The sequence below is a fragment of the Saimiri boliviensis genome, chromosome 10, assembly GCF_048565385.1.
Source record: "Saimiri boliviensis isolate mSaiBol1 chromosome 10, mSaiBol1.pri, whole genome shotgun sequence".
NCBI lineage: Eukaryota > Metazoa > Chordata > Mammalia > Primates > Cebidae > Saimiri > Saimiri boliviensis.
In genome coordinates, this window is record NC_133458.1 from 27,937,849 (window position 1) to 27,953,000 (window position 15,152).

The following is a 15,152-nucleotide window of genomic DNA, read 5'->3' on the forward strand; positions in this document are numbered from 1 at the left end:
AAAAGAGGCTGGGTGCAGTGGCTCACACCTGTAATCCCAGCACTTTGGAAGGCCGAGGTAGGCAGATTACCTGAGGTCAGGAGTTCAAGACTGGCCTAGCCAACATGGTGAAACCCCATCTCTACTAAAAATATAAAAATGAATAAACAAATAAATAAAAAGGGATCGGCAGATTTTGTCCCTTTGACCTGCATCCAGCCATTTCACACTGTCAGCCGCTTCTCGCCATCTGCTTGCAGGACTGGCACGGTCACAGTCGTGACCATCTTAGCATCCTCGGAGCCTGTGGCTAATTCAAATCAGACAGAGTCAGACTGCTGAGAAGAAAATCATAGAAACAAAGTATTTATTATTTCCATTTAAAAAAAGGAAATAGTGCCCAAGAGAGGAAAGTTCCTAAGGAAACCCAGCGCTTCTTGCTGTGTCTTCTCTAAATGACAAAGCCCCTTTGGCAAAAGAAAACAATTAATGCAACTAGAACTGCCTCGTGAGAGCAAAGTTTAATTCTGACCCAGAATTATAATAATTGTTGAAAGTTCTATGAATTCCACCACACTGTGTAGGAATTATTACTCAGACTTTTCCCACCCTATAACTCCCGAAAAACTGAAGTGGTAAACCATATCTGGCAGAACTGAGGAAGTAAAGTACATTTCCTGATCATCAACCATCACAGAAAAGCACACTTAATTTGCATCTCAAGTCGTCTGGAGTCAAGTCTACGTTGCTGGCAATCGTTGTGTTATCCTGACTTCCCTTCCCGTAACATGGATGTGCTGTGAAATGCTGAAATGCTGTCACTTAAGTCTTGCTCCTCCCTTTCTTTCCTTTGGGAGCACCCGGCCAGTGGAAGCCTCGCAGGTGCAGGCAGTCAGCGACGTTGTGGGCGATATAGTAGAGGTTCAGCATGGCCGCAGGGCTGAGAATGTCCACTTCCGGTTTCTTCTGTTTCTTCCCATGAGACTTGCCCTGGCCTTTTCCTTTTTTCCCTTTACCTGGCTTTCAAAACAAATATAAATATGGAAGGAGGGAAGTTAGTTTTTCGTTTTATTATTATTTTTTTTTTCAGATGGAGTTTCACTCTTGTCACCTAAGCTGGAGTGTAATGGCACAATCTTGGCTCACCTCCACCTCCACCTCCTGAGTTCAATCGATTCTTCTGCCTCAGCCTCTGGAGCAGCTGGGATTACAGGCATGCACCACCATGCCCTGCTAATTTTGTACTTTTTGTAGAGACAGGGTGTCTCCATGTTGGTCAGGCTGGTCTCAAACTCCTGACCTCAGGTGATCCACCTGCCTCAGCCTCCCAAAGTGCTTGGATTACAGGTGTGAGCCACTGCACCTGGCCTCTTTTTTTTGAGACAGAGTTTAGAGTTTCATTCCCACTACCCAGGCTGGAGTGCAGTGGCATGCTGTCAGCTCACTACAACCTCCACATCCCAGGCTCAAATGACGCTCCTGCCTCAGCCTCCCAAGTAGCTGGGATTACAGGCACCCACCACACCTGGCTAATTTTTGTATTTTTAGTAGAGTCAGGGTTTCACCATGTTGGGTAGGCTGGTCTCAAACTCCTAACATCAAGTCATCTTCCTGCCTCGGCCTCCAAATATGCTGAGATTATAGGTGTGAGCCACCGCACCAGGTCGAGTTAGTTTTTATAAACTTGGTATCATTTTCAGTATTTCTGTATTGAACAAGCAAAAAATTCCTAAAAAGAAATGAGTCAAAATAGCAGCCACACCAGTTTGCACTGTCGTGTCTTCTCTAAATGACAAACCCCCTTTGGCAAAAGAAAACAATTAATGCAACAGAACTGCCTTGCGAAAGCAAAGTGTAATTCTGACCCAGAATTATAATTATTCACATGCAATCTAATTTGCATGGAAGTCACATGCAATCTAATTTGACAAGGGTTTATTAAGCACCCAGATTAAAAGAGACCCAACCTAATGCAGAGTGTGGCCCTTGTTCGAATTCTTATTCGAACAAGCTGCAAAAAGATGTTTTTGAGTTAATCAGGGAAATCTGATAATGTCAAAGGATTATTAGTAATTCTATGAGGTCTGATAATGGCATCGGATGATAGAAGAAAATGTTCGCACGCTTCTGAAGCGCATGCTGAAATCTGCAGGGATGAGATGAAAGGAGGCCTGAGGTTTGCTTTAAAACACTGCAGCTCCCCCACTGTCCCGCGCCCAGAAAAAACAGAAAGCAAATGGGGCAAAATCCTAATCATTCCTGAGTCTGAGAACTGGATAGATGAGGATTTACTTCACAATTCTATTTTCACTTATGTTTGAAAATTTTCATAACAAACATTAAAACAAGTTTGATAATCAGGATGCAAATATATATTGTGGCATTTGTTTCACAAGTAGTTTCTACCTCATTAAGCAGTCATGGGGTTTAAATGAGACACAGGGATAAGATATCAAGCACAATGGCTGACATGAAAGAAATAATAAATGATGATTTTCATTACTTTCTTTTTTTTTTTTTTTTTTGGATATAGGGTCCTTCTGTGTCGCCCAGGCTGGAGTGCAGTGGCACAAACTCAGCTTACTGTAACCCTGACCTTCCAGGCTCAAGCGATCCTCCAACCTCAGCCACCCAAGTAGCTGGGACCACAGGCGTGAGCCACCACACTTGGCTAATTTTTTTATTTTTGAGTAGAGACAGCCTCGCTATGTTGCTTAGGCTGCTCTTGAACTCCTGGGCTCAAGCAAGCCTGCCATCTTGGCCTCCCAAAGTGCTGGGACTACAGGCTTGAGCCACTGTGCCCAGCCCACGCCATTATCTTTAACACCACCAATCCTCAGAGCTGTTTTTCAAGGTAGGTAGGTATCATTCCTGCCTTCAAAAATGGAAATGTCGGAGCTCCATGAGGTTACCCAGCACATGGAAACTGTGTCCACCAGGCTCGGCATCTATTCTCTTTCTATGACTGCCCCATAAGGTTGGTGTTCTCTGGGAAAATGAATGGATACCACCCTAAACTGGAAATAAACTACATTTTGAGCTTATCAACTTGTTTTTCATGGATTGTGCTTTTGTCATATCCAAGAAATCTTTGCCTAACACAAGTAACAAACATCTATATTTTCTTCTAGAACTGTTATAGTTTTTGGTTTTACATTTATATTTGCTAGATAACTGAATTGAACTTCTTTATGTCCTCTGACTCACACATCCAGAAAATAACAGATGGAAGTATATTATTAAAAAGTGTCTCTTGTGGCCAGGCGAGGTGGCTCACGCCTGTAATCCCAGCACTTTGGGAGACCTAAGCAGGCGGATCACATGAGGTTGGGAGTTTGAGATCAGCCTGACCAACATGGGGAACCCCAGTCTCTACTAAAAATACAAAATTAGCCGGGCATGGTGGTGCATCCCTATAATCCCAGCTACTTAGGAGGCTGAGGCAGGAGAATCTCTTGAAGCCAGGAGGCTGAGGTTGCAGTGAGCAGAGACCACATCATTGCACTCCAGCCTGGGTGACAGAGTAAGACTCTGTCTCAAACTCTGTCTCAAAAAAGAAAGAAAAGAACAAAATTGGCAGACTAATACTACCTTATTTAAAAAATTATTATAAAGCTACTGTAAAAAGATGGTGCGGTAGTGGTGTCAAGACAGGCAACTAGAACAATGGGATAGAACAGAGTCCAGAAATAGATCTACACGTATTTGATCAACTAATTTTCAACAAAGGTATCGGTGGAACAAAGACCTTTTCAGCATGTGGTGCTGGAATAACGAATATCCATTTGCAAAAAAATGAACCTCAACCCATAGTTGCACCATATATAAAAATTAACTCAAAATAGGTAATAGAACTAAATGTAAAACGAAAAACTATAACACTTCTAGAAGAAAATATAGAAGACCCTTTGTTACCTTGGATTATTAGGGAAATATTTATTGGATATGATATTAAAAGCACAACTCATGAAAACTCACCATCAGTATTTAAAATTTTTGCTCTTCAAAAGATACTAAGAGAATGAAAAGCCAAGCATCAGACTGGGGGAAATGCCTGCAAATCACATATCTCATAAAGGCCTATATGGGGAACAAAGAAGTCTCAAAACACGATAGTAAGAAAACCACTCAATAAAACACATTCAAAGGTTGAGTAGACCCTTTCCCAAAGAAGATATACAGATGGCAAATAAGCACATGAAAAGATACTCAACATTAACTCATTAGCGAAATACAATGAAAACCGGGAGATACCACCATGTACCTTTTGGAATGGCTCAAGTCAAAAATACTGATGCTACTAAGTACTAGTGAAGAAGAAACTTAAACTCTCATGCACTGCTGATGGAAATCTAAAATGACAGAACCACTTTAAAAAAACAGTTTGTAGTCTCTAAAAAGTTAAACACAGGCCGGGTGCGGTAGCTCATGCCTGTAATCCCAGCACTTTGGGAGGCCAAGGCGAGCAGATCACAAGGTCAGTAGTTTGAGACCAGCCTGGCCAATATGGTGAAACCCGATCTCTACTAACAATACAAAAAATTAGCTGGGTGTGGTGGTGTGTGCCTGTAATCCCAGAGGCTCAGGAGGTTGAGGCAGGAGAATTGCTAGAACCCGGGAGGTGGAGGTTGCAGTGAGCCGAGATTTTGCCATTGCACTCCAGCCTGGGAAACAGAGCAAGACTCTGTCGCAAAAAAAAAAAAAAAAGAAAAAAAGAAAAAAAAAATTAAAACAAAAAAGTCAAATACATGCCTACCATATAACCCAGGCATTCCACTCCTGACGTGGAAATGAAAGGATATGTTCATTCAAAGACTTTTACGTGAGTGTTCACAGCAGCTTTATTTGTAATAGCTAAAACCTGGAAACAGGCCGTGCACAGTGGTTCATGCCTGTTATCCCAACACTTTGGGAGGCCAGGGTAGGAGGATCGCTTGAGCCCAGGAGTTCAAGATCAGCCTGGGCAACAAAACAGGATCCCGTATCTCTCTCTTATTTTTTAAAATTAGGTGTGGTGGTGGTATGCATCTGTAGTTCCAGCTAAGATGGGAGGATCATCCGAGCCCAGGGAAGTCAAGGCTGCAGTGAGCCATGATCATGTCACTGCATTCCAGCCTGGGTGACAAAATGAGACCCTGTCTCAAAAAGAAAAAAAAAGAAAAAAAAGAATCCAAAAGCCCAGCAGCAGATGAATGGATACTCCATGGTATAACCATACAATGGAACACTACTCAGCAATAAAAAAGAATAATTATTGATGCATGCTACAATGTGGATGAATTTCCAAATAATTATGCAAGTAAAAAAGTAAAGTTAAAAAAAACTATAATGTATGATTGCATATATATAAAATCTTAGAAACCATAAACTAATCTAGAGAGAGGGCAGACCAGCCTGGGAGGGTTGGGAGGGAGTAGGGGTGCTGAGAGGGGCAAGAGAGAAAGGTGGATTACAAAAAAACGGGGCGATGGCTGTGTTTATAATCTTGATTGTGGTGATGGCTTAATGAAGGCACACATCTGTCAAACTTATCAAAGTGTGCATTTCATTTTTATTTATTTTTTGAGACAGGTCTCACTCTGTTGCCCAAGCTGGAGTACAGTGGCGCGATCTCCCAGGCTCAAGCAATCCTCCTACCTCAGCCTCCTGAGTAACTAAGACTACAGATTTGCACCACCATGCCTCACTAATTTTTTCTACTTTTTGTAGAGATGAGGGTCTCACTATGCTGTCTAGGCAGGTTTCGACCTCCTGAGCTCAAGCTATCCTCTTGCCTCAGCCTCCCCAAATGCTGGGATTACAGGCATGAGCCACTGTGCCCTAAGTATGGATTTTAAACATGTAAAATGTATTGTATATACATTCCACCTCAATAAATCTGTTAAGAAATTATTACATGGGAGTAAGAAATGTTTTGTTTCTGGGTCCATCTATTCCTTGGGTTGGTTCAGTACAACTTTGTGGCTCTTGACTATTCCTGGTCTCAGAACATGCAGCTTCCAACATAAAACCCTCCAAACTCCTTAAGGAAGACCACTTGACTCCAGCCACGTGGGACTTTCTTCCAGTTCCCAACACTCCAAGCTTCTCCCTGTGCAATGCTTGCTCTTCCTGCACACCTTCTAATTGAAGGGGCCGGATTCGTTGCTTCCCTTTATGCTAGCCTCTGCTCAAATACCACCTTTTCAGAAAAACCTCCCTGACAGGCCGGATGTGGTGGCGCACGCTTGTAATCCCAGCACCTTGGGAGCCTGAGGCAGGTGGATCAGTTGAGATCAGGAGTTTGAGATCAGCCTGGCAAACATGGTGAGACCCTGCCTCTACTGAAAATATAATAACTAACTGGGCGTGGTGGTGCATGCCTGTAATCCCAGCTACTTGGGAGGCTGAGGCAGGAAAATCGCTTGAAATCTGGGAGGCTGAGGTTGCACCACTGCATTCCAGCCTGGACAGCAAGAAAGAAACTCCATCTCCAAAAAAAAAGAAAAAAGAAAAAGAAAAAAAAAAAGAAAAAAAGAAAAACCTCCTGACATTGTGTCTATACTCTGTCTACAACTGGAGCAACCACATAATTTACTGCCCAAACGAAGACACTTCAACAAATATAAACAAATATAAACTGACACTGTCCCAGGCTGGGGACGGGGGATGTACAGCGGTCTCTCTGTCATTAACAGTCTCCCAACAACCCCCGTAAAGTCACTTTCCATCCCATTACCGTCAGCACTTTTCCCTAGTTAATAGTAATTGTTGTTTATGTTTATTGTTTGTTTCCCTCACCAGAGATTCTATGAATTTACCACTGAATTCCCCAGCCTACACTAAAATCTGGCACACTGCAAGGATGCATACATATATGCTGAGTGAACGAATATATCGCAACTGAGAAGCAATGCAGGAACCGGATTTAGAAAGCAAATGTGGCCGGGCGCGGTGGCTCAAGCCTGTAATCCCAGCACTTTGGGAGGCTGAGGCGGGCGGATCACGAGGTCAAGAGATCGAGACCATCCTGGTCAACATGGTGAAACCCCGTCTCTACTAAAATTACAAAAAATTAGCTGGGCATCGTGGCGCATGCCTGTAATCCCAGCTACTCAGGAGGCTGAGGCAGGAGAATGGCCTGAGCCCAGGAGGCGGAGGTTGCGGTGAGCCGAGATCGCGCCATTGCACTCCAGCCTGGGTAACAAGAGCGAAACTCTGTCTCAAAAAAAAAAAAAAAAAAAAAAAAAAAAGAAAGCAAATGTGGATTTCTGCTTTTCTGAGTTTTAAGATCCCTCCTTCATTCATTCAACAAATACTTAAATATCTGCTGTGTACCCAGGCCCTGTATTAGATGGGGAGCCAAGGAGATCTCATGGTGCTTACAGTCCAGTGAGTTCTGAGAAAGACACTAGCCACCTAATCACAAACACATCTACTCATGACCCATGCTGTGAAGAAAGGGCCCTATTGGCTGGATATGGTGGCTCATACATGTAATCTCAGCACTCTGCGGGGCCAAGGCTGGTGGATCACTTGCACCCAGTTTGAGACCAACCTGGGCAAGATGGTGAAATCCGATCTGTCTCTATAAAAATATAAAAAATTAGCCAGGGGCAGTGGCTCATGCCTGTAATCTCAGCAGTTTGAGAGGCCAAGGCGGGTGGATCACAAGGTCAGGAATTCGAGACCAGCCTGGCCAATATGGTAAAACTCCATCTCTACTGAAAATACAAAAATTAGCCAGGTATGGTGGCACGTGCCTGTAATCCCAGCGACTCAGAAGGCTAAGGCAGGAGAATCACTTGAACCTTGGAGGCGGAGGTTGCAGTGAGCCGAGATTGCATCACTGCACTCCAGCCAGGGTGACAGAGCAAGATTCCATCTCAAAAAAATTTTTTTTTCTAAATTAGCGGGGCTCAGTGGCATACACTTGTAGTCCCCGCTACTCCGAAGGCTGAGGTGGAAGGACCCTTTGAGCTCAGGAATTCAAGGCCTAAGTGAGCTACATATGGCGCCACTGCACTCCAGCCTAGGCAACAAAGCAAGACCCTATCTCTAAAAAAATAAATAAACAAAAACAAATAAATGAATAAAGGCCCTATAATGCCTGTAATACATGATGTTATAACAGCACAACATGGGCAAGGGCTGACCTGGTCTGGGACATTAAAGGAAGGGTTCCCTGAGTGGCCTGTGGGCTAAGGGTAGGGAATCCCAAGGCAAACAGCCTACATAAAGGCTCTGAGGCTGGAGGGAAGGTGAGCAAAGAGACTGAAACCCAGAAAAAGCCAACGTGGCCAGCCCACAGGCAACCAAGAAGGCCAGTGAGAGCAGCTGAGTCAGAAAAGGTAGGCAGGGCACTGCTCTGGCTTGCAGGCTCTGTGCACTAATGTGTTTGACCTTCATTCCAGGAGTATGAATTAATTGGCATTTGCTTAAATGGCTTGTACAGCATTCTGCCTCAGTTCCCTGGGCCCTGAAAGAAATGGCAATTGGCTGGGCACAGTGGCTCATGCCTGTAATCCCAGCACTTTGAGAGGCTAAGGTGGGCAAATCCCTTGAGCCCAGGAGTTTGAGACCAGCCTGGCCCCCATGGTGAAACCTTGTCTCTATTAAAAATACAAAAATTAGCCGGGCATGGTGATGCACACCTGGGGTCCCAGCTACTTGGGAGGCTGGAGCAGAAGGACTGCTTGAGCCCCAGGGGTCGAGGATTGCAGTGAGCTGTGATCACTCCACTGTACTCCAACTTGTGTGACAAAGCAAGACCCTGTCTCAAAAAAATAAAAATAAAAATAGTAACCATGGAATGATTCAATTTAAACCAAGAAATTTTACTTAATCAGTTTACACGAAACAAACTGGAAACAACACAGAAACTTAACAATGACATTTCTACACTAGAGTCTAATGGGGGCGAGGAGTAAGGCTTTCCAAGAAAAAACAGCCAAAGCACCAGAGGTGAGGTACAAAGGGCTGTGGGCGCTGGGGGAACAGAAGGCACGGTCCTTCTGAGCCAAGTCTCAAAAGAAAATGGATCAAGACAGGGAAGGCGCAAGGGGCTTCCAGAAGAATGCAGATTTAGTGTGGGATGAGAGGTTTTTGGTTTTGTTATTGTTTAGCAGAGAGAATAAGGCAGAGAAAGCTCGAGGTTGAGGCCCCTTTAGCAAGCGGTCTGTGCAACCAACTCTAGCGTGCAGTACTTAGTTTAGCAGACAATGGTGCCTCCCTAGGACTTGGGGCAGGAGCTGGAAGGTCACAGCCCTTCTGAAAAGAACAGCGAGGGTGAGAAGGAGGTCGCAAGTGACTGGCAGAGGGCTGAGGAATAGGAATGCTGTTGGAAGCAAGGTGGTGGCACCAGGGCTCACTCTCTACTTCCTGAGTCTGCAGAGCAGCAGACTCCCGCACAGGGACTCAGGGTGGCGGCGGCAGCTAAGAGCCCGGACTCGTCACAGTGGGCATGGCCTGGAGCCCTGGGGTCCCACACCACGGTACCACCCCCAACCCGCCTTTATTTCCCACATCAACCGTCTGGGTGTGAGGACTGCTCAACAGGACCACGACCTAGAACCCGGAAAGAGGGCTCGCCTGACTCCGGCTGCTGCTGCTGCACCCCTGGCAGGAGCGGACTGCCGGGCACTCCCTGTTCCCGCATCTTTTCGCCAGGCGTTGAGGTCGCCCCTAGGGAGAGGCAGTGACCTCGGCGCCCGCGCCTCTCTGAGACAGCCTGGGGCTCCACGGCGCGCGCCCGGGCCCCCGGTACTTCAGGGAGGCGGGGATTACCATGGCGATCCCTTTCTCAGCCGAGCTGGCGGCCGTGGCATGGACTCCCGATACCGAAGCCCTTCGCATCCACCGGGGCCGCTGCCCCAGCGCCCGTTCCCGCCGCGCCCCCGGCCCCTTTTCCGACCTCCTCGGGGAACCGCCGCGGGCCCGGCCTCGGCACGCCTCCCCGGGGTCGTTGGGAGGGGCGCAGCCGGCTCAGGGGGCAGCCAGTTGCGGAGCCGCCTGGACACGAGGCGCCTGCTCGCCCCACACCGCACCGGCGCCGCCGCACAGAGGCCGCGGGAGCTGCGCTCTTCGGGCCGGCGAGCGTTTCGGGGGCGGGGCCGCGCGCACAATCGCCGGAGGCGGGGCAGGGCCTCGCCGAATTATCGCTGCCAGGGCAACGCGGCCGCGCGCGCGGGTGGGCCTTTACGTAGCGCGAGGCAGACCACGCCCTCCAGCTCTGGAAACCCGGGTTCGGCGCTGGAGTGTCTGGGCTTGAGCCGCCGGAGCCGCGGGCGCGGGGCGAGGGGACTGGCGAGGGGAGACGGGGCGGAAGCGGGCGGAGCTCCCACTGGGGTGGCGTGGTGGGTGAGAGCGCAGGCTAGGCGGCTCACTTGGCCGACTTGGGAGAAATAATCGGAGAAACTCTTTTGGAAGACGAGCATAAGGACTGTGACAGTGAAGGGGGAATATCAGGTGAAATGTTTGCAAAAGAGCCCGGTAAAGAGATTCAGGGCCCGAGAGACTAAAGGGCTGGAGAGGGAGTTCTTTTTTGAGACGGAGTTTCGCTCTTGTTACCCAGGCTGGAGTGCAATGGCGCGATCTCGGCTCACCGCAACCTCCGCCTCCTGGGTTCAGGCAATTCTCCTGCCTCAGCCTCCTGAGTAGCTGGGATTACAGGCACGCGCCACCATGCCCAGCTAATTTTTTGTATTTTTAGTAGAGACGGGGTTTCACCATGTTGACCAGGTTGGTCTCGATCTCTCGACCTTGTGATCCACCGGCCTCGGCCTCCCAAAGTGCTGGGATTACAGGCTTGAGCCACCGCGCCCGGCCGAGAGGGAGTTCTTTTACAGGTAGGATTGGGCGAGAAAGGTACAGTTCTGCCTCCAGCCTTGCTGGTTCCAGCCTCCCTTTCCGCAGGGGAAGGCTACACTTTAGGGGGTACAGGACTCATTGTTTTTTTATGACTAGTCATTCCTTTTTTTTGGAGACTGAGTCTCTCTGTCTTCCAGGCAGGAGTGTGGTGGTGTGATCTCGATTCACTGCAATCTCCACCTCCCGAGTTCCCAAGTTCAAGCCATTCTCCTGCCTCAGCCTCTCGAGTAGCTGGGACTACAGGCCCCCGCCACCACGACCAGCTAATTTGTATTTCCAGTAGAGATTCGCCATGTTGGCCAGGCTGGTCTCGAACCCCTGACCTCAGGTGATCCGCAGGCCTCAGCCTTCCAAAGTGCTGTGATTACAGACGTGAGCCACGGCATCTGGCCTGTGATTCCTTTTTATTCAACAGTTATTGAGTATCTGCCACGTGCCTGACACTCTTCTAGGCCCTGGAAACTGAGCTCTGAGTAAAGCAATGTCCTTGTTCTTTTAAGGGGTGTTCTGGGGGAGGTGGTCGTGACTGAAATGGAGGGCCTGGAGACATTAAAAGTGATAAGGACAATACGGCATACTGCATTAAATTCATGTGACCACTAGGTGCTCTTTTAGATTGGCGACTGGGGAAGGCCTCTTGAAAACAGATCTGGATGACAAGGAGCAGTCAATTATGCCAAAATTGGGAGAGGAGGAGGAGACTAGACCAGGAAGCGGGAGTAGGGTCCTGGAAGGCTCTGCAAGGATCAGATGTTTTGTTTGCTTTCTCTTGAAAGATGAACTGGCTTTCAAAGGGGAAGTTTATGTTCTACGTTCTCATAGATATGCTTTCCCTAATCCTTCATTAACAAAGCAATCCCAACTTCCAACTACTTTCAATATGTCTGTGAGTGTTTCTTATGAGTCGATATGCCCTGGATATGGCAAATTCTCCTGCTCTCCACCTCTTCTCTGCTTGCCTCTGTCTTCATCCCTGGATGTGGCTGGCCCACCCTAGTGTCTTGCACTTTCTTTGGGTTATCTCATTTCTCCCAAGGTTACCCCTGTGAGATCACTCCCAAATCTGTTCCAGCCCTGCTTTTCCTGACCTCCAGATCAGAGATTCAGAGTCCTGCTACAAGGTTTTTGTTTCTGTTTTGAGGTGGAATCCCACCCTGTCACCCAGGCTGGAGTGCAACATTATGATCTCTGCTCACTGCAACCTCCACCTCCTGGGTTCAAGCTATTCTCCTGCCTCAGCATCCTGAGTAACTGGGATTACAGGCATGTGCTACCACACCTGGCTGATGTTTATATTTTTAGTAGAGATGGGGCTTCACCATGTTGGCCAGGCTGGTCTTGAACTCCTGACCTCAGGTGATCAGCCTGCCTTGGCCTCCCAAAGTGCTGGGATTACAGGTGTGAGCCACCGTGCCTGGCCTCCTCCTATAAGTTTTAAAACTCAGCTGTCTTGAAAGTAGATCAGTGATTAAGGTGTGCCATGGTGGAGGAGGATTGACTCTGCAATGGGCTAAGAGGAAAATTCCAGAGCAATGGAAATTCGCCATCCTGATTGTGGCAGTAGCTACACAGGTGCAGGGCTGGCTACATTTGCATGGCTCAGTGCAAAATGAAAACAGGAAGAAGCAGGGAAAAGTGTCACTAAAGGTACTAAATTAGAAAGCTTTCCTTTTCTCTGCAGTCTCTAGCAGCCTGTTATGCTGTTTTTATTTACTGTTTAATGTGTTTCCTTCAGCCTGGGAACACTCCCTTACCTAGCTATCTTCCCATAGCAGATGGGTGACCCTTGAGGGATTGGGCCCTCTGTGCCAGGATGTGCTTGGTACCATGACTGTGGTGGACAGGATGCTCACATGTCTCACTCCGAATGTGCTGGGGTACTGCCATGTCCTGCCCTAGATGGGGGTGGGGATGGGGGTAGGGTAGGGTAAGGGTGGAGATTGGGGGTTGCTGGGGGTGACGAGGTGAGACTCAGTAGGAGCTAAGATGCCAACCACCTTACCCCAGCATGCTCCATTTTCCCATTCCATTTTATTGACAAAACACAAATTCAAAGGTAAAATTAAGGCCAGGCTCGGTGACTCACACCTGTAATCCCAGCACTTTGGGAGGCCGAGGCAGGCAGATCATGAGATCAAGCGATCGAGACCATCCTGGCTAACATAGTGAAATCCTGTCTCTACATTAAAAAAAAAAAAAAAAAATTAACCAGGTGTGGTTGCACGTGCCTGTAGTCCCAGCAACTCAGGAGGCTGAGGCAGGAAAATTGCTTGAACCCAGGAGGTGGAGGTTGCAGTGATCCGAGATCAAGCCATTGCAATTGCACTCCAGCCTGGCCACAAAGTGAGACTCCGTCTCAAAAGAAAAAAAAAGGTAAAATTACTAAGAAATTTTCACACCATGAACTCAGAGCATTAACCCCGAAGCATGTGGCCCTTCTGAGAGTAGGTCTCTGTGTGCCCACTGGGGTGAAGCAGCCCATGAACCTGGCCCTGCACAGGTATATACATTTGTCAGAATTAAATTATATACTTCAAATGTGTGCAGTTTACAATATATAAATTATAAATTGATAAGTTGATTTTGAAACTTCAACTCTTAGGAAACTTACCCTACCACATCTAAAATCAAACATGGCTGGGCGTGGTGGCTCTCACCTGCAAGTCCTTTGGGAGGCTTGAGGCAGGTGGATTGCTTGAACGCAGGAGTTCGAGACCAGCCTGGGCAACATGGTGAAACCCCATCTATTTAAAAAAAAAAAAATACAAAAGTTACTGGATATGATGGCACATACCTGTGGTCCTAGCTACTTGGGAGGCTAAGGTGGGAAGATCACTTGAGCCCAGGAAGTCAAGATGGCAGTGAACTGTGATTGCACCACTGTACTCCAGCCTGGGTGACAGAGCAAGACCCTATCTCTAAATAAATAAAATCAAACACTTCTCATAGCAAATGTGCATCTCCTCCTTCTGTTTTGGATGATGGCCTCAGCAGCCATCAAGGTACCCATGCTAGGAACTGGTCACCTTTGATCCATGTCTCTCTCCTTATATCTTGAACACTCTCATCTGCATCTACTTGAGGCTGCCTCCTGACTTCCGTTTTCTTTTCTTTTCTTTCTTTCTTTCTTTTTCTTTTTCTTTTCTTTTTTTTTTTGAGACAGAGCTTTGCTCTTTCACCCAGACTAGAGTGAAGTGGTGTGATCTTGGCTCACTGCAGCCACTGCCCGCTTGGTTCAAGCAATTCGCCTGCCTCAGCCTGCAGAGTAGCTGGGATTACAGGCGTGTGCTACCATGGCTGACTAATTTTTGTATTTTTAGTAGAGATGGGGTTTTGCCATGTTGGCCAGGCTAGTCTCGAACTCCTGACCTCAGGTGATCCACTCGCCTTGGCCTCCCAAAGTGCTAGAATTACAGGCATGAGCCACCAAACCCAGCTGATCCCCTCCCCTCCCCTCCCCTCCCCCTCTCCCCTCCCTTCCCCTTCTTTAATATATTTTTTTCTTTAATAGAGATGGGGGTCTCCCTATGTTTCTCAGGCTAGTCTTGAACTCCTGTACTCAAGGGATCCTCTTGCATCAGCCTCTGAAAGTGCTTGGATTACAGGGATGAGCCACCACACCTGACCCTGACTTTTTAAGCCTGTGGATGGTGCCACCTGCTCCCAGTCACTCAGCTGCAAGCCTCTCAGTATGCCCTCCTGCACTGCTTGCCAAGCCTCGCCTCTCTGGGGGACTGCCCTTCCCCACCCACCTCTTCCTCAGATCACCACCCTGCCCGGGCCTGTGCCGCCTCTGGCCTGGGCTGCTGCCTCAGGCTTCTGAACTCCATCTAGTATTCTTTCTAAAGCACAGATTTAATCATGTCTCACCCATTTTCTCCTACAAAGAACTCCTTGGTATGGTATGAATATGTGTAGTCTTTCTGAATCTCACCTCCATACTTACCCTTGCTGGCCCCTCATGCCTTATATTGGCCACTCTCCTCTGCCTCTGGGATTTGTGGTGCTCCGCACCTCCCAGCCTCTACTTATGTGGTCCGCTTTAGCTGGAGTGTTTTCTCCTCCTTGCTTATCATCAGAAGCCTGTTCAACTTTCAAGGCCTAGCACAAAGTGTGAACTCATTAATCACTAACAATACTTTATGCCATTAAACTCAGCCTCGGCCTCTGGCATTGCACAAATCTGCACTCCAGTTAGAAAGAGGTTTCCTTGTCTTCTCCACATGAGCAGCCTCTTTTAGATTCCTCACTGTTATGCCACAGCAGTAATGATAGACGTTAATGGAATAATTTTCATGGTTCATTGAGAAGTATTATTGCCTTCA

At 47.4% G+C, this 15,152-nt stretch overlaps 1 protein-coding gene across 1 annotated transcript; it reads right to left on the minus strand.

Moving 5' to 3' along the window:
* Positions 1-482: 482 nt before the first annotated feature.
* Positions 483-10,069, minus strand: SMKR1 (small lysine rich protein 1). Its single transcript, XM_010343139.2, has 2 exons — positions 9,745-10,069; positions 483-999 (listed from the first exon to the last, which is right to left on the minus strand). Exons 1-2 carry the CDS (start codon positions 9,811-9,813, stop codon positions 802-804), a joined length of 267 nt encoding a protein of 88 aa, XP_010341441.1. The 5' UTR covers positions 9,814-10,069; the 3' UTR covers positions 483-801.
* Between the last annotated feature and the right edge of the window lie 5,083 nt (positions 10,070-15,152).